This window comes from Scardinius erythrophthalmus, assembly GCF_964197995.2.
Source record: "Scardinius erythrophthalmus genome assembly, chromosome: 8".
In the NCBI taxonomy this organism is placed as follows: domain Eukaryota; kingdom Metazoa; phylum Chordata; class Actinopteri; order Cypriniformes; family Leuciscidae; genus Scardinius; species Scardinius erythrophthalmus.
The window spans coordinates 12,783,476-12,804,246 of record NC_138228.1 but is presented as its reverse complement, the minus strand read 5'-3'; the positions used below and the strand labels follow the sequence as shown (position 1 = coordinate 12,804,246).

Sequence of the window (20,771 nt, the reverse complement as noted above, 5' to 3'; positions counted from 1 at the left end):
AGGAGCCAGTTTGCGTCAATGAGTGGGTGGAGTCGACTAATGGCTGATGGTTCACGGGTGAACTAAAGGACAACAATCGTTTAAATATTCGTGTCTAGTCGACGCTCATATTGTTATATGGAGAGAACGTACGCTTACATATGGATATAATCTTAAAAAAAAAACAAAAACATTTATTTAATGTTGTAGGAAAAAGACGTTAAACGGCTGTTTTTTTCTGTCTTCGTTCTGTTGACGTTCTCGTGCTTGCTTTGTTAAGGTTTTCCTATGAGTGTTTTATATATTATTCCGTCATTTTACAGTAGTGTTGACTGTTTTGTCACGCCGTATATTCTGAACACGCTCTAAATTTGCTGAGGCACGCGCATCGTGTCAATCACAGCGTGTGTAACGTTAAAGCAACTAACGACACGGTATATGATTTTTCGCTGCGTGATTCATTATCCAGCTTCAACATGGGAAAAGTTTTTCTTGAACAAGGCTGAAGAAGACGTCACCGGATTTACTTTTTTTTTAAACCTGGATTGAGAAGTCTGGTGTTGCCTAGTTTGGGAGTAGCTGGAGCATTCGTAAACTCACAAGGGACTGCAGTTCATTTGGAGTAATGGTTGTCAATACGATCCACTGGTTCAGAAAGGGCTTAAGGCTCCATGATAACCCATCACTGCTAGACTCTGTAATAGGAGCTGATACCCTGAGATGTGTTTACATACTGGACCCCTGGTTTGCAGGATCGTCCAACGTGGGAATCAGCAGGTGGAGGTGAGTTTCCTTTGGATCAGACAGAGGACAGAGGGGATCAGACATTAGCACGTATGATAAGCCAATATAGTCCATACTTATGTTTATACTACGTAGTACTAGTTATAACTAGTAAGTTAGGGTTTGGGTTAGGGTAGGTTTCCCTTGTCCCTATTCATTAGGGACTAGTAATTTAACTGACAAGCATCTGTTAAATTAGTCTCTAGTCCTTTGCTAGTACTAGGCACCATCCCTGAAGAGACAAATAACTAGTCCAATGGAAAATTAGCTATTAAATTCTATTGCTTATTTGAATACACTTTTACAAGGCATGGATATTAGTATACAGTACATGTAATACATATTATTACCTAATGAGTAATTTCTAGTAATAGTGGAATAGGTACCAAGTTACAACAAGTGGAATACATACTTGTCTGCAGTGAACAGTTATTATCTGAACCATGCACTAGTAAACTTGAATAGTTACTTATTGTGACTAAAAATAAGTATTAATACAGTTTCTGGTTAAATTGGAATGGGTTCCAGCAACAACTGGAATACATAGATAGCCTACTAAGTACTTAAGTGAAGTGAAATACCACAGATCCACATAGAATTCAGTGGCATAAATGTTAATGTGTAATTATACAGTTATATAATTGTATTATATATAATACTATACTCAATCACTCTCCCTTATTCCATACTGTATCAATGCTAATATTAATTGTCTATTTACACAGTGACTAGTACTATTCCATCTATAATTTATAGTGAAATTGAATAAAGATATTACCGGTAGTCACTATTGGATCACTATTAACAAAATATAGATACCAGTTCATTTTGTGGAAAAGATGTTAAAACATTAGTGATGGTGATATTTGCATGGTATTTTTCAATGTTTTTAATGTTGAAAAAAATCTTTGGATGAGTTGATTTAAGACTTGAATTGGGTGCAGGTCTGCATCTGAATGGTGAAAATGATCTCTCGTGACCTCTGTCATATTTTGTCAAAATATGAATATAAAATCTAGCAGAGTTTCTGTAAGCTGTGACATTTTATTTTATTTGATTCTCTCTCTTTTTAATATACTCTCTTAGCTGTAAGACCAGCTTACTTTTAAATAAAAAATGAACTTGTCAGCCTTGATTAGCCCTCTTTTATGTAGTTATTTAAAAAATAAAATAAAAAAACGTATTAAGTTTATGTTGGTTTAGGTAAGTTTTGGGATTGTTTACCATTTTGTAAGGATTAATAGAGTAAATTCAGACTATTGCAGTAAGAAACCGCCATATGGCCATTGTTAGTGCTGGACAGATGTATGTAGCATACTTTGTGGTGGGACATCCTGGAGCAGTCACCCTCATAGCAGAGTTCTGATGTAACGTACAACTCAGCCAACTCTCCTCTCCACCGGTGCAGGACGTGAGGAAGTAGGTCAGTGTGTCAGTATATGCTATTACCTCATTTCCCTGTCAGCACTGACCTACTTGTCCTTCTCCTTCTAACAGCATCTCGCCCACATTATGCCACCACTTTTCTTTAAAGTTGCTAAATTATAATCAAAATTATAACCCTGCAAAGGCTGGTCACGTGTATAGGTTCGTTGTCACACTCATTTGTACTGTACCATCTTTACAATGCAAATGCAGATCAGAAACTGCATCTGAAGTGATTTATGCAGAAGCATAATTTCATTTTAATTGGTAAATATGTATTAAATCTGAAACTATAAAGTCTTAATTATGAAATGCATGCCCTGTCATGACAACAACATATTTTCAGAAAGGACTTAAATATGGTGAAATGTTTGATGATTTTTTACATATTTAGTAAACACTTAAAGGACAAGACTGTGTATAAATTTGAACGATTTTATTTAGCCTAAATCTACAGAATTTAACAGTACCGATCAAAAGTTTAGGGTCATGAAGATTTTTTTCTCTTATGGTCAACTAAGCTGCATTTATTTGATCCAAAATAAAGTAAAAACTAATATTGTGAAATATTATAATGATTTAAAATAACTTCTATTTTAATATGTTTAATAATGTCATTTATTCCTGTGATGCAAAGCTGAATTTTCAGCATCATTACTCTAGTCTTCAGAAACAATTTGCCCAAGAAACATTTCTTATAATCAATTTTGAAAACATGATTTTTGTGGATTTTTTTTTTCATGATTCTTTGATGAACAGAAAGTTCAAAAGAACAGTATTTATTTGAAATAGAAATCTGTTGTAATATTCTAAATATTTTTACTGTCTTTTTTGACCAGTGTAATGTATCCTTGCTGTCACTGAATTATTTTTATTTTTTTAAATCTTACTGACCCCAAATGTATGCCTAGTAAAATTTGTGCTGGAAAACACTAAACATTTACTGGTGTAGCATACTTTCTGGTTAATGCTGGCTTATGTAGCACAAGCCAATATGTGTTTGCATATGCAGATAAATTGAAATGGCCTTGACCTGGAGGCCGGGACGTGCTGTAGGGGATCAGACGTCTCTAGGAAGGGTTGCAGACAGGCTCAACTGGATGCTACTAATATACAGTCCCACAAGAGGGAACTCTAGTCTGCTGAACACACAACTCTAGCTCAGCCTCAGACAGGATTATACCCTTATTACATTATATATTTAGTGCAGCCAAAAAGAAAATCATGCATACTATTTTAAAATGTGTCCAGTGTTCATTTCATTATTGATTCAATCCAGGTATAAGTGGTTTTAACTGGGTCATTCAACAAAACGGTGACTGTTAAAGTAAGCTGAAACAACTAAAAACCCTGTAACACAGCCTTTGGAAAACTGGATAAATGAGGTAGACTAATTTAAGAAGCTCAAAAGTATTGTAAATTATTTAAGACTTTAGACTACATGGGCATTTTTAAAAAGAATGAGTAAAAATATTCTTTATCCTCATCCAGCATATGACTGGAAGAGTCATGCAAATGTATTGGTTAAAATAAGTGGGATCCCTGAAGAACATTCAGCTTTTAAAACTGGAGTCCTGAAATGTAACACTTTCCTAACATAATCTTAGCAGCACCCATAGATTAAGTTTTGAAAAGTTGTGGACAATGAGGGGCCTTGGAATTAAAAAGGTTGAGAAACACTAGTGTAGCAAACTACTAAATAAGCAAAATGTATTTCTGCTAAGTTTTCACTTTCTATTTTAAGAAATATTAGGCATTCTGAACACAGCCCATGCAATACAGAATGGAACTAGTGTGCTTTTCATAGTTTGTTAGTGCCCTCTGCTGGACTCTTGCTTTGACTGCAAATCCCTCTTTTGTTGCTGCAAGAAATTAAAATGAATAACTGTCTACTAAATCACTGTTTTATTTGCTCATCACTGACTGTTGAGATTAAATGTTGATTAATTATTCTTTGTGTTACAGGTTTTTGCTGCAGTGTCTTGAGGACTTGGACGCCAGCCTTCGCAAACTTAACTCTCGCCTCTTTGTCATCAGGGGACAACCCACGGATGTCTTTCCAAGACTATTTAAGGTCAACGAACAGACCACTTGAGACTAGTCAACCATTTTCTGTAAAGCCAGCACATGACTTGCTATGTGTGTTTATGCTGTGCCACTTATTTGATTCGCCTCCCTTTTTTTCTGCTTAGGAGTGGAAAATCAGCCGGATGTCATATGAGTACGACTCCGAGCCCTTCGGGAAGGATCGTGATGCAGCCATTAAGAAGCTGGCCAGAGAGGCAGGGGTGGAAGTCTTCGTCAGGATCTCCCACACACTCTATGATCTGGACAAGTGAGTGTATCTAGTCATTGCCATATGCCCATATGACTCCCACGTAGTTGCCTGCAGTCCTGTGGGAAGCTGTTACCCATCATGTCTGGTATTTAACTGTTTATTGAGAATGTAGACAGATATTGAGAGATCACACAGATGCAGTTATATTAATCTGTCATTTGAATGTCAAAAAGTGCTAAATATTCTAATACTAAAATAAAAAATACAGAACACAGACAAACCACGGTCTAAATATACGTCGTCTGCCAGCCACAATAAAATTGTGACTTGTCAAAAGCATAATAGCTTTTGCTGTATTGAGAAATCATGCAAGTTCTTTTTATTGGCTTTGAATTTTGATATCTTGACAACACTAAAATCCGATAATATTGCTTATAGATCCTAATCACTGACTCATGCCTTCTCTTTCTGTCTCTAGGATTATAGAGTTAAACGGAGGACAGTCTCCTCTCACCTATAAACGATTTCAGACGCTCATCAGCAGAATGGATCCTGTGGAAATTTCAGCGGAGACTATCACGGCTGAAGTCATGGGCAAATGCGTAACACCCATCAGCGAAGACCATGATGACAAGTTTGGCGTACCCTCACTGGAGGAGCTCGGTGAGACACCCGTGTTCCTTAAATTTTCACTGTGTGCATGTGTCTGTTGTAGATGAGATTTTGAATCAATATATGTGGCTTCAGGTTTTGAAACAGAGGGGCTGTCAACAGCCGTGTGGCCTGGTGGAGAGACTGAAGCTCTGACTCGATTAGAGAGACACCTGGAGAGGAAGGTAAGCATCTACTCTGTTACATTGTCTTACAGTTATAAATAAAGATAAAATATCCATATTTATAACTTTAATAAACTATAATCACTGGCTTCCGGCAACGGCCGTACGCGAGTCTAGTTCCTGCGGAAGAGTGAACTCTGACCAGACGCATGACGTATTTACGAACACGGAAGCACAGAGTCATTCCCAATCACTTTATTTAGCACTCATGTAAGCTACGTTCGGATTCGTCAGTTGGAATGATTTGAAACAAAAAGTGCCTATGTAAACATAACTATTGATAATAAGAAGAAATGTTTCTTAAGCACCAAATCAGCGTATTAGACTGATTTTTGAAGGATCATGTGACACTGAAGACTAGAGTAATGATGCTGAAAATTCAGCTTTGCCATCACAGGAATAAAATATATAAAATCGGTTTTATTTAACGTTCACAATATTACGAGATTTACTGTAACATAAGAGATTTCTTTCAAAAACATAAAATCTTACTGACACCAACGTTTTGAACTGTAGTATGTGAACCACTTCCTAAGGTTTTATCTTTTCTTTTTTTGCAGGCTTGGGTGGCTAATTTCGAGCGTCCCAGGATGAATTCTAATTCCTTGCTAGCCAGCCCCACAGGCCTGAGCCCTTACCTCCGGTTTGGCTGCCTATCCTGCAGACTTTTCTATTTCAAACTCACAGACCTCTACAGAAAGGTAACTATTCATCATTGTCATAATTGATTGTAAGATCATAAGTGGCTGACAAGTTATTCTCATACTTTTTTCCCCTGGCTTTTCAATCGCAGGTCAAGAAGAACAGCGTCCCACCACTGTCCCTTTACGGTCAGCTGCTCTGGCGCGAGTTCTTCTACACGGCTGCCACTAACAACCCACACTTCGACAAAATGGAGTTTAATCCCATCTGCGTGCAGATCCCGTGGGACAGGAATCCCGAAGCCTTGGCGAAGTGGGCTGAGGGTCGGACTGGTTTCCCATGGATTGATGCCATAATGACCCAGTTGAGGCAGGAGGGGTGGATCCACCATCTGGCCAGGCACGCTGTTGCTTGCTTCCTCACACGTGGAGACCTGTGGATCAGCTGGGAAGAGGGCATGAAGGTACTGCCATCAGTAGCTCTATTTCCATCTAAAGTTGCAAATTAAAATTATGCGCAAAACTGGAATATTGTATAAAAAAAAAAATCATATTGTCTTTGAAATCTTGCATAAAATAGGTGGATGGAAACATAGTGCTCTGGATTTCATTAAAAGATCTGCTGTTGCTTTCTGCATTAGAATCTATGTTGATATTATGTTTGTTTTGAAAGGTGTTTGAAGAGTTGTTGCTGGATGCTGACTGGAGCGTCAACGCAGGAAGCTGGATGTGGCTTTCATGCAGCTCTTTCTTCCAGCAGTTCTTTCACTGTTACTGTCCGGTGAGCTTCGGTCGACGTACCGACCCTAATGGAGACTATATAAGGTGCCGCTCAGTCTTAACCCTTATTTACATACTAAAGGGCCATACACACCGGGACGAATATCGGCACACGTTATTCGCCAGCGTTTTTCAACGCGTTTTTTGTGTTCACACCCAAGCGATTTTCGCTGACGATGAGCCGAGTGAACATGCAAATTCATTCCCTGACATTAGATGGCGCTTAATGTAAAACAGAAATACCCCAGTGTGGCGTTTGTCATATAGTTCTTTATGTTCCGACACCAACGAGACCAGCAGCTCTACATTCATCTTGCCTTGCATCTTCCTCGTCTTATTTCTTCCCAGCAGTGTAGACGCTACTTGGCGTATATCTTCTTCGCCGTTACGTATGTGTGCTCGGCAAGACCGTTTTGTGTTTGAGCGCCCCCAAGTTGTGTTTTACTGTAACTTCATAAGCTCCAGACACGTGAGCAAAAGCGCCAATCTCATTCGTCGGATATTTTTTGACGCAGCGCGTCAAACCAAAAAAACGAACCCGAGGCGGTTTTTTAAAAATGACGCTTTTACGCGTGGCGTTTTTCGCGTCGGTGTGCACACTCACATTGGCGCCCTTTGTTTAGTCATGAAGCGTTAAACGACGGAACAGGCCTTAATATTAAGTTCACTGTAAATTACAAGTTTGGTTAAAGCTGTTTATAATTATTATTACAGGCGGTATTTGCCCATATTGAGGGGCTTCCCTGCTAAATTCATCTATGAACCTTGGAATGCCCCGGAAAGTGTTCAGAAGATCGCTAAGTGCATAATTGGAGTGCACTACCCCAAACCCATGGTTAATCACGCTGAGGCCAGCAGGATAAACATCGAGCGAATGAAGCAGATTTACCAGCAGCTGTCCTGCTACCGGGGCCTTGGTAAGAAAACTCTTAAAAATCTAGTTTAACTATTGAACTTTTAGTTTTACTTGAGAGTCCATTTGTTGAGTGATATGTCAAATTAAATGCCACTGTTTAGCCGTGAGATCTTGGGGTTTAATGGATCTTTTCGTAATGCTTGTCAGGCCTCCTCGCAACTGTTCCATCCAGCACAGCCAACAATGGAGATGGTAATGGAGCTGGTCCTTCCTCAGCAGACCACTCACAGGAGAGCACTCACATTACAGGTATGACGTTGTCAATTATTTCTATAAATAATTTATTGTGACTTTTGTAGTTGGACTCAAGTGGACTCATACCCGGTTTTAGTTGTGATGGTGTCTCAGTCCACAATACATTCACACAGGTGTTTTAGGAAACCAATCAAATTGAATACTAATAATAATATTAAATAATAAAAAAAAGTTAGTAATATACTTAAGGGGTTCACAAACCCCTGTTTTTGTAAAACCCTTTTGTAAAATTGTGCACTTTTATTTATTATGTGTGTTATTGGCAGTTTGGATAATTTCAGTCGTTTGTGTTGAAATATTTTCCCTTTATTTACCAGTGCACCCATCAAGAGCAAGTTCTCAACCAGAGTTCCCACCTTTTACAGTGTCATGTGATCAACAGCCTGTCAACAGTGTGCAGCCACAGCTTGGTGTGTATTGACACAGATGCTTGGATTTTGAAATAAAATAAATGCTGCTTATTGTGAAGTGTGAACCAGTTCATAGGCTGCTTGAATACCATGTATTTCTTTCCAAACCAGGTCACTCAGGTGGTGATATCGTTGGACAAGTTCACGAACATTTACAGAGAGGTGAGTTCTGTCCAAACCATCTCAGAGGACTCGTAACAGACTTTCATATCAAGCTGTTTTGAACCACAATGCAGTTTTGTCTTACTGTGGCATCAAATTTAATTGAACGACTGCATTCTGTGTTTTTTTTTTTTTTCGTTCTCAATGATAGACTTGTTTAAACACACAACTTCCATTGAAAAGAAAGGCTTACCATGTTTGTAAAGGATTATGTTGATGAAAGCACAGACTTTTCAAAATCAGTGCTATTCATCTGTGGACAGTTACACTACTGTTCAAAATTTTGGGGGCAGTAAGATTTGTTTTAAAATGTTTTTGAAAGAAAACTCGTGCTTACCAGAGCAAAAAAAAAAACATTTAAACAGTAATACAGGTGGAACTGGAAAAATTAGAATATCGTGCAAAAGCTCATTTATTTCAGTAATTCAACTTAAAAGGTGAAACTAATATATTATATAGACTCATTACATGCAAAGTGAGATATTTCAAGCCTTTATTTGTTATAATTCTGATGATTTAGAAAATTTTCATAAGCTGTAAGGCATAATCATCAAAATTATAACAAATAAAGGCTTGAAATATCTCACTTTGCATGTAATGAGTCTATATAATATATTAGTTTCACCTTTTAAGCTGAATTACTGAAATAAATTAACTTTTGCACGATATTCTAATTTTTCGAGTTTTCCCTGTATTGTAAAATAATATATTTTTATAATTTAAAATATCATTTTTTTCTATTTTTTCTATTTTTTAAAATGTAACATATTTGTGTGATGTTAAAGCTGATTTTTTTAGCATCATTGCTCCAGTCTTCAGTGTCACATGATACTTCTGAAATCATTCTAATATGCCGATTTGCTGCTCAAGAAACATTTCTACATTTCTTCTCATTGATTGCTAAATATTTTCGTGAAAACCATGATGCTTTTTTTCAGGATCCTTTGATAAATAGAAAGTTCAAAAGAACAGTATTTATTTAAAATTAAAATCTTTGTGTCCAAATAAAGTCTTTACTGTACTGTCACTTGTGCTCAAATTAATGCATCCTTCCTGAATAAAAGAGTATTACTTGCTTCTTAAAAAAAAAAAAAACTTATTGACCCCAGTCTTTTGAATGCAACTCCAACAAAAATGGCATAAAAATATATAACCTCACATGCTGTCTTTTGTGTGTGTGTGTGTGTGTGTGTGTGTGTGTGTGTGTGTGTGTGTGTGTGTGTGTGTGTGTGTGTGTGTGTGTTCAGGAAGTGGGACGAGTACTTTGAAGCGACATAGTGAAGAACAAGCATCAGAACACGCTTTGAAGTTTCAGAAGCAATATAGTTACTAGCCACCACTGAAGCAAGGATATACACACACCTCTCTTCAGTCTAGTGATGGGACCTGTGGCATGATGGACAGCGTGTCCGCATGCCCGTTATCAACCAATCCATGCTTAGCTTTGCCCTTTATGCTTTGGCATGGTGTCATTCTGCTTGTAAACCTTGAGTTTGCGTTGAGGTCAAGCGTGGAGGTACGTTTTTTTCCAGCTGTATGTTGATGAATTGTAGAGGAAAATATTTTGTAGTATTTATGCAAATAGTATTTATCCTACTGTCATTCATCGGTTTCTCTTTCCAAGTGTGTATATGTTGCATACCATTTGATGTCCCTTTGTGCAATGTTATCTGATTGTTTTGGCAATAACTGTTTTAAACAATTTTATATACAGTGCTATGCATAAGTTTAGACACCCATACTAAAGTTGACTAAAAAGAGGGAAAAAAAATCATCTTTTGGAAAATGAACTTAATGCCTTAATTTAAAAAATTAGGAAAAATCCAACCTTTAAAGGAGAACTCCGGTCAATTTTAACATTGAGCTCATTTTTTTGTACATTTGGAGTGCTGTCAATACAGAGAACAACGACAAAAATCGGTGTTGCCTACACCGAGTTATTCTATTTTTAAAATTTGCACCCTATTGACTTCAATGGGGCAAGTAGTAAGCCTGCTTTTTAGCCTCTTAACATCCTTTAAGTGTCATTACAAGTGCACAGAAAATGTGAGTGATTCCTTCCGAGTGAACACGGGTGGATCTGACTGCAGTAGATGTTAGAGATATTAATAAAAATGAAGTTAATTCAGCCAGCGCTCATACCTCTGTTTACATCCTGTTTTCGGTGGAAGGCCATAGTAATCGATTGTCGAGTTCACGCGCATAGGTTTAGTGCCTATGATCACGCGCGTGAACTCGACAATCGATTACTATGGCCTTCCACCGAAAACAGGATGTAAACAGAGGTATGAGCGCTGGCTGAATTAACTTCATTTTTATTAATATCTCTAACATCTACTGCAGTCAGATTCACCCGTGTTCACTCTGAAGGAATCACTCACATTTTCTGTGCACTTGTAATGACACTTAAAGGATGTTAAGAGGCTAAAAAGCAGGCTTACTACTTGCCCCATTGAAGTCAATAGGGTGCAAATTTTAAAAATAGAATAACTCGGTGTAGGCAACACCGATTTCTGTCGTTGTTCTCTGTATTGACAGCACTCCAAATGTACAAAAAAATGAGCTCAATGTTAAAATTGACCGGAGTTCTCCTTTAAGGACACAAATTTTCTTTGTTAATGAATAATGTATCGTAAATAAATAAATGTTCTTCCTTAAAATACAGGGTGCATAAGTTTGGACACCCCTATGTTAAATTCCCATAGAGGCAGGCAGATTTTATTTTTAAGTATTTTTTTTTTTTTTTTTTTTTTTTTAGGATACTATGCATCCTGATAAAGTTCCCTTGGCCTTTGGAATTAAAATAGCCCCACATCATCACATAGCCTTCACCATACCTAGAGATTGGCATGGTTTTATTTCAGTTAGCCTAATAGCTAGTTTGATTTGCATTGAGAGATGATCTTATGGAAAGTACTCCATGCCAATCTCTAGGTATGGTGAATGCTATGTGATGATGTGGGGCTATTTTAATTCCAGAGGCCAAGGGAACTATCAGGATGCATAGTATCCTAAAAAAATAAATAAAAAAAAATACTTAAAAATAAAAATCTGCCTGCCTCTATGGGAATTTAACATAGGGGTGTCCAAACTTATGCACCCTGTATTTTAAGGAAGAACATTTATTTATTTACGATACATTATTCATTCACAAAGAAAATTGGTGTCCTTAAAGGTTGGATTTTTCCTAATTTTTTAAATTAAGGCATTAAGTTCAATTTCCAAAAGATGATTTTTTATTCCTCTTTTTAGTCAACTTTAGCATGGGTGTCTAAACTTATGCATAGCACTGTAATATTAAGAGGGATTTTTTTGTAAATGTATACAATCCCCCAATTGAGAATGTTTCAACTAGTTGCTCTTTGGCAAGTCAAAGAATTTAATTGATCTAAATGTTCAATTGTAATTTATAAATAGACACATTAATTTAACATGTCTGTTAAGTCGAGAGCTTTTTGTAATGGAGTAACTATATCAATGAGGCCTTTCGCTCTTAAGCACAAGTGGATTTGTTTCAAGACGATTACTGGAAAACCAGGCTTATTATGTATATAAACGTATACTGTAAGTAATTCAGTCTGCAAAACATTGTACATAACTTTTTCTTGCTTATTTACAGACTCGCTGTTATATTTTTTTATGAGTTTTTTTGGGATTGTTGTAATGTCTTTATAAATCACCATTAAAATATGATAGACTTGTTAGTAAATTGAAATTATTATGAGATGTTTGGGAATTAATAGATCATTTTAAGCATGTTCATCAGTATTCACATGTAAAATATTAAATCTGAAAATTAGAATTTTCTTAACATTCATTATCAGTGTTGGCTAGTAATGGACCACATGTAATCTATTTTACGTGATCAGATTACTTCCCTAGATTACGCCCTATATTTTAAAATATAGATATACAGGGAAAACACATTGCTTTCCAAAAATGAAAGTCCTTTATTTCCAAAAATGTATGTTTTACAATATACTGTTCAATAGTTTGGGGTTGACAAGATGTTTTTAAAAGAAATCTCTAGTGCTCACCAAGGCTGTATATTTGAGAAAAAAACATAATATTTAGAAATATCACTGGGATTTTAAATAATTTATCTGTATTTTAATAGAATTTATTCCTGTGATGGCAAAGCTGAATTTTCAGCATCATTACTCCAGTCTTCAGTGTCACGTGATCCTTCAGAAATCATTCTAATATGATGATTTGGTGCTCAACAAATATTTATTATCAGTGTTGAAAACAGTTGTGCTGCTTTATATCTGCGTTTTATATGGAAACTTAAATATTTTTCAGGAAAAAAAAGCTATTTGAAGCTATTATTTGAATTTTTTTTGTGACAATGTAAAGGTCTGTCACTTTCTACTTTTGTTTAATGAAAGGAGTGTTGGTAGGTACAAATGTACATTAGATTTTCATCAAAACATGATATAAGACAATTTAGGGCTCTTTGTGTTGTTGATAAAGGTGAAGTTGATATAATATGTTCCTTTTTAGGGCTGTAGGCAGCAGGAAAAAAGAAAGAACTCGAATATTAGCAAATAATCAAGTAGCCTATTAATAATATATATTTTATTCTTACTTATCTGGTTCTTTAACCTGTAAACACCATTTATAATATCCAGCCACTCCCATTGGATGTCACATGGTGAACCAAACAGATATTTAAAAGCCCCTTAATCTAACTGGGTTTGAGGTCGACAGGGATGAAAACACCTCACCCAAAGCCCAATGGACGACGGTAGTTTGTAACAGAAAGAAACCAGATAAGCTTTAGTGAAAGTCGTAAATGATGAAGATGAACATCGAAGGGGAGGAGATGTGCAAACCAATCCGGCTCATCGCGGCTGCCTGCAGGAACATGGGCATAGGAAAGAACGGACAGCTTCCCTGGAGCCTTCCGTAAGACATACCCAAATCATCAGTAATTTTATCCCGTTGGAATACCTGTATTTTGTAAATTATATAAGACGTGACTAAAAAAAACAGATGAATTCATAAACGACGCGACGTCTGACGAATATTTGACCGAACATTCGATGTACACTTCGCTGTCTCTTTACTTTTTTTATTACTAGAGGCACAAAAATCTCATGTATGTTATGATGTACGTTAACGTTATAGTATTTGAGTTAGTAACAAGTTTGCTCATTGGTCATTTTGTGCATCTACGTTCAAGTGTTCAGTAAAACAGTCGAAACACATGCAAGTCTAGCGTGGTTTATGACATGTTGTGAAACAAATTAGATATATTAGCTATATAAAATGTTTTATAACATAAAACAAGCCTAGCATGTTAAGGATTTTGGCATGGATTAAAAACATCAAATCATTACCTGTGTCTGTCAGAGAGATCTTGACCTCATTCTGGACTGTATAAAAATATTGATTTTGAGGCCCTATTTGGTGTCCTATTCGTGGAATATGCCTTTGAACTTTAGAACTCTAACTGAATGTCATTGTCAGCAGGTTTTTGAATTAGAGGGGTGGAAACTTTGAGCCCCCCAATGCCCGCCCATTTTAGATAAGAGATAGGCTACCATCATGCAGACAGATAGCATAGTGGTTGTAACCAATTGGTATTTTTTTTTTTATTCTTTCTGGTATAGAATATTATGTTGGTATAAGCCTGTTCAGCCATAAATATTAAATAAAATCACTTCATGCAGGATAACCTTGGCTCAACTCTGATCTAGGCACACAGCCCTTCTTCTTTGAAAGCTATAAACACATCAAAGATATTTGTCATGCAGTTCAAATTGCATTTTGCACATTATGCAGTTAACAAAGTTGTATTAATATATCCAAACGGCACACAATATGTCTAATGTGCTCATGTTGTTCACAGAAAAGAATTCCAGTTCTTTCTGGATACAATTACAGCTGTTTCCGCACCTGGTAAGGTTAATTTAATGTTTGGTTTGATTTATATTCTAATTGGCACAGTGATCTTAATTCTTATAGTATGAAGAAAAAATAAATGAAAGAATTTTATTTTGGTACACCTCAGGGAAGAAGAACCTGGTTGTCTGGGGCAGAGTTTCCTGGTTCTCCTGTCCTGAGACAGTCTTCCCTTTGGCCAATTGCATCAATTTAGTATTGAGCCGGAAGCTGAAGTAAGCATATTCATTTATAAACAATTTTATGCACTTCTGTTTAAAAGTTTGGGGTCACAGGAATGATTACATTTTGAAATATTTTAAAATAATAATAAAAAACATTTTAAATTGTAATAATATTTCACAATATTACAGTTTTTACTGTATTTTAAATGCAGCATTGGTGCGTTTTTTTTCTTCTTTAAAACAATCGACTGACCCAAAACCTTTGAAAAGTACCGTATACTATGATTTCTGTGTTTATTTACTGTACGTCAAGTTCGTTTGATTATTTTTCATCACTTCAGTGCATATCCTCCACGTGCCCACTATCTGTGTAAGGATTTTGAGTCAGCAATTCGCCTGGTTTCTGAGCCTCCTTTATGTCACATTGTGGAGACCATCTGGATTTTAGGGGGCCCAGAAGTGTATAAGGTGAGAAGCCTGATTTAGGCAATGTTTACATTTGCAAATGTTAATAAATACAGTAATTTAGTTCATATGTGTAACTGTGCTATTTAGGAAAGTCTTGAGCATCCATGGTGTGATCTCATCTATCTCACCAACATCATGGCCGACTTTGACTGTGATGTGTTTTTCCCAAAGTTTGACCGCAACATTTTCAGAAAACAAAAGGGGTAGGATTATCCTCTGATTTATTATTTGTGTTTCAATAATAATACTTACCTCATTTGAGCACCGTTTTTTTTTTTCATTGAGACATCATTGAGATACTACAATAAGTTTTTTATGTTTTACTTTATTTGAGTTAAAGTTTTTTAAATGTATTTTTTATGCTTCTCGTTTCAGTTGTAGTTAACTATATAACCTTGATTTGTCTTTGTATATTTTCTTTATTTAAGCTTTCCCGGAGTACCAGATGAAATTCATGAAGAAAATGGTATTAAATTTCAATTTCAAGTCTTCAAGAAAGAAGCTTAAAACCGAAGCCGAGGACTGGAATCAAGACTGTCAAACGTGATGCTTGATTTGTTGTTGATGCTAGATGTTTACATAGTATGAAACAGTATTTGTACAGCATTTTATTGGTTTGAATACAGTTATGAGTGCTTTATAGAATCTAACAATATGGAGTGGTGCAAGTATGATGTCAAAACCCGTGTCTGGTTCCTTCGAGATTTTCCTCTGGGGTTTTAAAAGTTTTTTTTTGTTTTTTTTTTTTTAAATAAAGCCTTTGGTAAACATAACGTGACGATACTTTGACATTTTGTTCTACGACATAAACTGCACACACCCATTGCGGTTGAACAAAAATGCAGACGTACGTTTTGAAAACGTACGTTAAAGGGATAGTTCACCCAAAAATGAAAATTGTCATTAATTACTCACCCTCATGTTGTTCCAAACCCGTAACACTTTCGTTCATCTTCAGAACACAAATTAAGATCTTTTTGATGAAATCTGAGATTTCTGTCCCTCTATAGACAGCTAACTGAAAATTTGATGCTTCGAAAAGTTCATAAAGAGATCGTAAAACTAATCCATGAATTGAGCGGTTTAGTTCAAATTTTCTGATGAGAAACGATTGCTTTAAATGATGAACAGATTGAATTTAGGCTTGCATTCACGTAAACGTTCAACTCACACATCGGTTGTGCTAAACATAAGCTCAAGCATGTTTGCTTGACATGCGAAAACCAATGAGGTTCATTTTCGTGTTGCGCAGCACGTTTGAGCAACTATAAGAACCAATGAGGTTTGTTTGCGATTAAAAAAAAAAAGCGATTGAGAATATTTGGGCTAGTTTACATCTCGCAATTCTGACTTTATTTCTCAGAATTCTGATTTATTTCACGCAATTCTGACTTTATATCTCGCAATTCTGAGAAATAAAGTCAGAATTGCGAGATGTAAACTCGCAATTGTGAGATAAAAAGTCGCAATTATCTTTTAAAATGTTTTATTCAGTGGCGGAAACAAGCTTCCATACTAAACTGCTCAACTGATATGGATTAGTTTTAAAAACTTTTTGAAGCATCAAAGAGGTAGTTGCGTAGCTGTCAATGGAGGGAAAGACAGCTCTCAGATTTCATCAAAAAGATCTTCCTTTTGTGTTCCGAAGATGAATTAATGACAAAACGTTTCATTTTTGGGTGAATTAACCCTTTAATACGTAACTAGATTAGACAGTTTTGGGTGTGAATGTGTGCTGTGTACATTGTAGAACAAAAAGTCAAAGTATCGTAAAGTTATATTTACCACAGGCTTTATTTTACTCATAAATTGAAAAACCCCACAGGAAAATCTTGAAGGAACCAGCAGCGAATTAGACTTCTAGATTCTGATGTCAGACCTGCACTATTGCACAGAAAAACACTTTATCTCAAAGGCTCTGTTAGCAGCTGGTACTTCACTGTCCAAATAACCATTTCAAAGCAGCTAGTTCTTCATATAAACCCTATGAACATTGTTTTTTGCTCAGTTATTACATAAGAAATCACTCCACACATGATCTGAAACAGCAGATGGGCTCAGACAATGCTGCCAGTGATGAGAAACACTTCCCTCACAATTACACAGTTTATGACCACTCACCAGATCCACTGTTACTCATCTCACTTTCACCACGATGACACAAGTGAATCAAAGGATGGGACACAGTAGGAGTCATGTATGGTTTGTGTATACCATCTGCTGTGCGAACTCAGTGCCTTACTGCAGGTCTCAGTTATGTGTATTTAACTTAGACTTGTTTTTTGTGAAATTAATCTTTGGTGCTATATTAAAGTTAATTTCTAAACCAAATGAAAATTTTAAGTGTGCAACAACTTAATGACCACAAATAATGGGATTTTATTATGACCGCCGCTAGCGTAGCTAGCGAAAGCGGTCATATAGGGATTGTCAAAGTTTTTTTTTTTTTTTTTTTCGTCACCTTACTGAATTTTTCGTCAACGATACCAGGGACACCGAAGCACCGGGGAACATGAAATTTGGTGGGCATGTAGCCCCACTAGACTTCTAAGGAAAAATTTCGTTTGGTCCCCGGGGGCCACTCCCCCCCCGCGCTGGGCCCCCTCAAACCCCAAAAAATGCAGTTTTTCCTAAATAACTACCTGAACCGTGGCACCGAGGATGAAGAAATTTTTATGGTATGTTCGTCTACTAGACTTTTACGGAAAAATTTCGTTTGGTCCCCGGGGGCCACTTCCCCCCCCCCGCGCTGGGGCCCCCTTAAATTTTTCGTCAACGATACCAGGGACACCGAAACACCGGGGAACATGAAATTTGGTGGGCATGTAGCCCCACTAGACTTCTAAGGAAAAATTTCGTTTGGTCCCCGGGGGCCACTCCCCCCCCGCGCTGGGCCCCCCCCAAACCCAAAAAAATGCAGTTTTTCCTAAATAACTACCTGAACCGTGGCACCGAGGATGAAGAAATTTTTATGGTATGTTGGTCTACTAGACTTTTACGGAAAAATTTCGTTTGGTCCCCGGGGGCCACTTCCCCCCCCGCGCTGGGGCCCCCGTAAATTTTTTGTCAACGATACCAGGGACACCGAAGCACCGGGGAACATGAAATTTGGTGGGCATGTAGCCCCACTAGACTTCTAAGGAAAAATTTCGTTTGGTCCCCGGGGGCCACTCCCCCCCCGCGCTGGGCCCCCCCAAACACCAAAAAATGCAGTTTTTCCTAAATAACTACCTGAACCGTGGCACCGAGGATGAAGAAATTTTTATGGTATGTTGGTCTACTAGACTTTTACGGAAAAATTTCGTTTGGTCCCCGGGGGCCACTTCCCCCCCCGCGCTGGGGCCCCCTTAAATTTTTCGTCAACGATACCAGGGACACCGAAGCACCGGGGAACATGAAATTTGGTGGGCATGTAGCCCCACTAGACTTCTAAGGAAAAATTTCGTTTGGTCCCCGGGGGCCACTCCCCCCCCGCGCTGGGCCCCCCCCAAACCCAAAAAAATGCAGTTTTTCCTAAATAACTACCTGAACCGTGGCACCGAGGATGAAGAAATTTTTATGGTATGTTGGTCTACTAGACTTTTACGGAAAAATTTTGTTTGGTCCGCGGGGGCCACTTCCCCCCCCCCCGCGCTGGGGCCCCCATAAATTTTTCGTCAACGATACCAGGGACACCGAAACACCGGGGAACATGAAATTTGGTGGGCATGTAGCCCCACTAGACTTCTAAGGAAAAATTTCGTTTGGTCCCCGGGGGCCACTCCCCCCCCCCGCGCTGGGCCCCCCCAAACCCAAAAAAATGCAGTTTTTCCTAAATAACTACCTGAACCGTGGCACCGAGGATGAAGAAATTTTTGTGGTATGTTGGTCCACTAGACTTTTACGGAAAAATTTCATTTGGTCCCCGGGGGCCACTTCCCCCCCCCCCCGCGCTGGGGCCCCCGTAAATTTTTTGTCAACCATACCAGGGACACCGTGGCACCGAGGATGAAGAAATTTTTATGGTATGTTGGTCTACTAGACTTTTACGGAAAAATTTCGTTTGGTCCCCGGGGGCCACTTCCCCCCCCGCGCTGGGGCCCCCGTAAATTTTTCGTCAACGATACCAGGGACACCGAAGCACCGGGGAACATGAAATTTGGTGGGCATGTAGCCCCACTAGACTTCTAAGGAAAAATTTCGTTTGGTCCCCGGGGGCCACTCCCCCCGGGCCACTCCCCCCCCGCGCTGGGCCCCCCCAAACCCCAAAAAATGCAGTTTTTCCTAAATAACTACCTGAACCGTGGCACCGAGGATGAAGACATTTTTATGGTATGTTGGTCTACTAGACTTTTACGGAAAAATTTCGTTTGGTCCCCGGGGGCCACTTCCCCCCCCGCGCTGGGGCCCCCGTAAATTTTTCGTCAACGATACCAGGGACACCGAAACACCGGGGAACATGAAATTTGGTGGGCATGTAGCCCCACTAGACTTCTACGGAAAAATTTCGTTTGGTCCCCGGGGGCCACTCCCCCCCCCCCCCCGCGCTGGGCCCCCCTTAACCCAAAAAAATGCAGTTTTTCCTAAATAACTACCTGAACCGTGGCACCGAGGATGAAGAAATTTTTATGGTATGTTCGTCTACTAGACTTTTACGGAAAAATTTCGTTTGGTCCCCGGGGGCCACATCCCCCCCCCCCCCCCCCGCGCTGGGGCCCCCGTAAATTTTTCGTCAACGATACCAGGGACACCGAAGCACCGGGGAACATGAAATTTGGTGGGCATGTAGCCCCACTAGACTTCTACGGAAAAATTTCGTTTGGTCCCCGGGGGCCACTCCCCCCCCCGCGCTGGGCCCCCCCAAAACCAAAAAAATGCAGTTTTTCCTAAATAACTACCTGAACCGTGGCACCGAGGATGAAGAAATTTTTATGGTATGTTGGTCTACTAGACTTTTACGGAAAAATTTCGTTTGGTCCCCAGGGGCCACTTCCCCCCCCGCGCTGGGGCCCCCGTAAATTTTTCGTCAACGATACCAGGGACACCGAAGCACCGGGGAACATGAAATTTGGTGGGCATGTAGCCCCACTACACCTTTACGGAAAAATTTCGTTTGGTCCCCGGGGGCCACTCCCCCCCCGCGCTGGGCCCCCCCAAACCCAAAAAAATGCAGTTTTTCCTAAATAACTACCTGAACCGTGGCACCGAGGATGAAGAAATTTTTATGGTATGTTGGTCTACTAGACTTTTACGGAAAAATTTCGTTTGGTCCCCGGGGGCCACTTCCCCCCCCTGCGCTGGGGCCCCCGTAAATTTTTCGTCAACGATACCAGGGACACCGAAACACCGGGGAACATGAAATTTGGTGGGCATGTAGCCCCACTAGACTTCTACGGAAAAATTTCGTTTGGTCCCCGGGGGCCACTCCGAGGGCACCGAGGATGAAGAAATTTTTATGGTATGTTGCTCTTAAGGGCCCACATCAACCTAGCCCATAATCACTCATTTGTGATTTGCGCCCCTCCCATAAAAAATGAAAATGCAATATTATTCTGCTTTAATCGCCCCTATCTTCAGTGGAGATGTTCAGAACTGCACCATATTTCATGTGTATGATTAACTTGACATCCTCTGGGGGTATCCTCTGCTAAGTTTTGTAGAATTTCATCCATGGGGGGGTATAAAATAAATTCATTTATGTGCACATTTAGTGACTGTACACCCATCGGCTTGTAGATGGTGCTGTTGAGCGAAGGGTTGCTGGTTTAGGATGATACTGTCACACACA

At 38.7% G+C, this 20,771-nt stretch overlaps 2 protein-coding genes across 3 annotated transcripts; both read left to right on the top strand.

The window, feature by feature from the left end:
- Positions 1–20: 20 nt before the first annotated feature.
- Positions 21–10,278, top strand: cry1b (cryptochrome circadian regulator 1b). The gene is made up of 13 exons (XM_081372470.1): positions 21–762; positions 4,153–4,261; positions 4,380–4,522; positions 4,944–5,128; positions 5,213–5,301; positions 5,862–6,002; positions 6,095–6,406; positions 6,616–6,767; positions 7,437–7,639; positions 7,786–7,887; positions 8,211–8,303; positions 8,415–8,465; positions 9,713–10,278. Exons 1-13 carry the CDS (start codon positions 605–607, stop codon positions 9,796–9,798), a joined length of 1,824 nt encoding a protein of 607 aa, XP_081228596.1. The 5' UTR covers positions 21–604; the 3' UTR covers positions 9,799–10,278.
- A 2,833-nt stretch (positions 10,279–13,111) lies between these two features.
- LOC308694769 (dihydrofolate reductase) lies at positions 13,112–17,332 on the top strand. 2 transcript variants are annotated; one of them, XM_081372474.1, is made up of 6 exons: positions 13,112–13,373; positions 14,320–14,369; positions 14,482–14,587; positions 14,878–15,004; positions 15,092–15,207; positions 15,433–17,332. In XM_081372474.1, exons 1-6 carry the CDS (start codon positions 13,261–13,263, stop codon positions 15,509–15,511), a joined length of 591 nt encoding a protein of 196 aa, XP_081228600.1. In that variant the 5' UTR covers positions 13,112–13,260; the 3' UTR covers positions 15,512–17,332. The 2 variants fall into 2 exon arrangements, with proteins under 2 accessions (XP_081228600.1, XP_081228601.1); XM_081372475.1 differs by having other exon boundaries at positions 13,165–13,373; positions 15,176–15,207; positions 15,433–16,340.
- Positions 17,333–20,771: the final 3,439 nt, after the last annotated feature.

Coding starts and splice junctions, on each gene's coding strand:
- cry1b (XM_081372470.1), top strand. CDS start 605: ATGGTTGTCAATACGATCCACTGGTTCAGAAAGGGCTTAAGGCTCCAT. Junction 6,407..6,615: donor GCTGGGAAGAGGGCATGAAG/GTACTGCCATCA, acceptor TTGTTTTGAAAG/GTGTTTGAAGAGTTGTTGCT. Junction 7,888..8,210: donor GGAGAGCACTCACATTACAG/GTATGACGTTGT, acceptor TTTATTTACCAG/TGCACCCATCAAGAGCAAGT.
- LOC308694769 (XM_081372474.1), top strand. CDS start 13,261: ATGATGAAGATGAACATCGAAGGGGAGGAGATGTGCAAACCAATCCGG. Junction 14,370..14,481: donor TACAGCTGTTTCCGCACCTG/GTAAGGTTAATT, acceptor GGTACACCTCAG/GGAAGAAGAACCTGGTTGTC. Junction 15,005..15,091: donor GGGGCCCAGAAGTGTATAAG/GTGAGAAGCCTG, acceptor TGTGCTATTTAG/GAAAGTCTTGAGCATCCATG.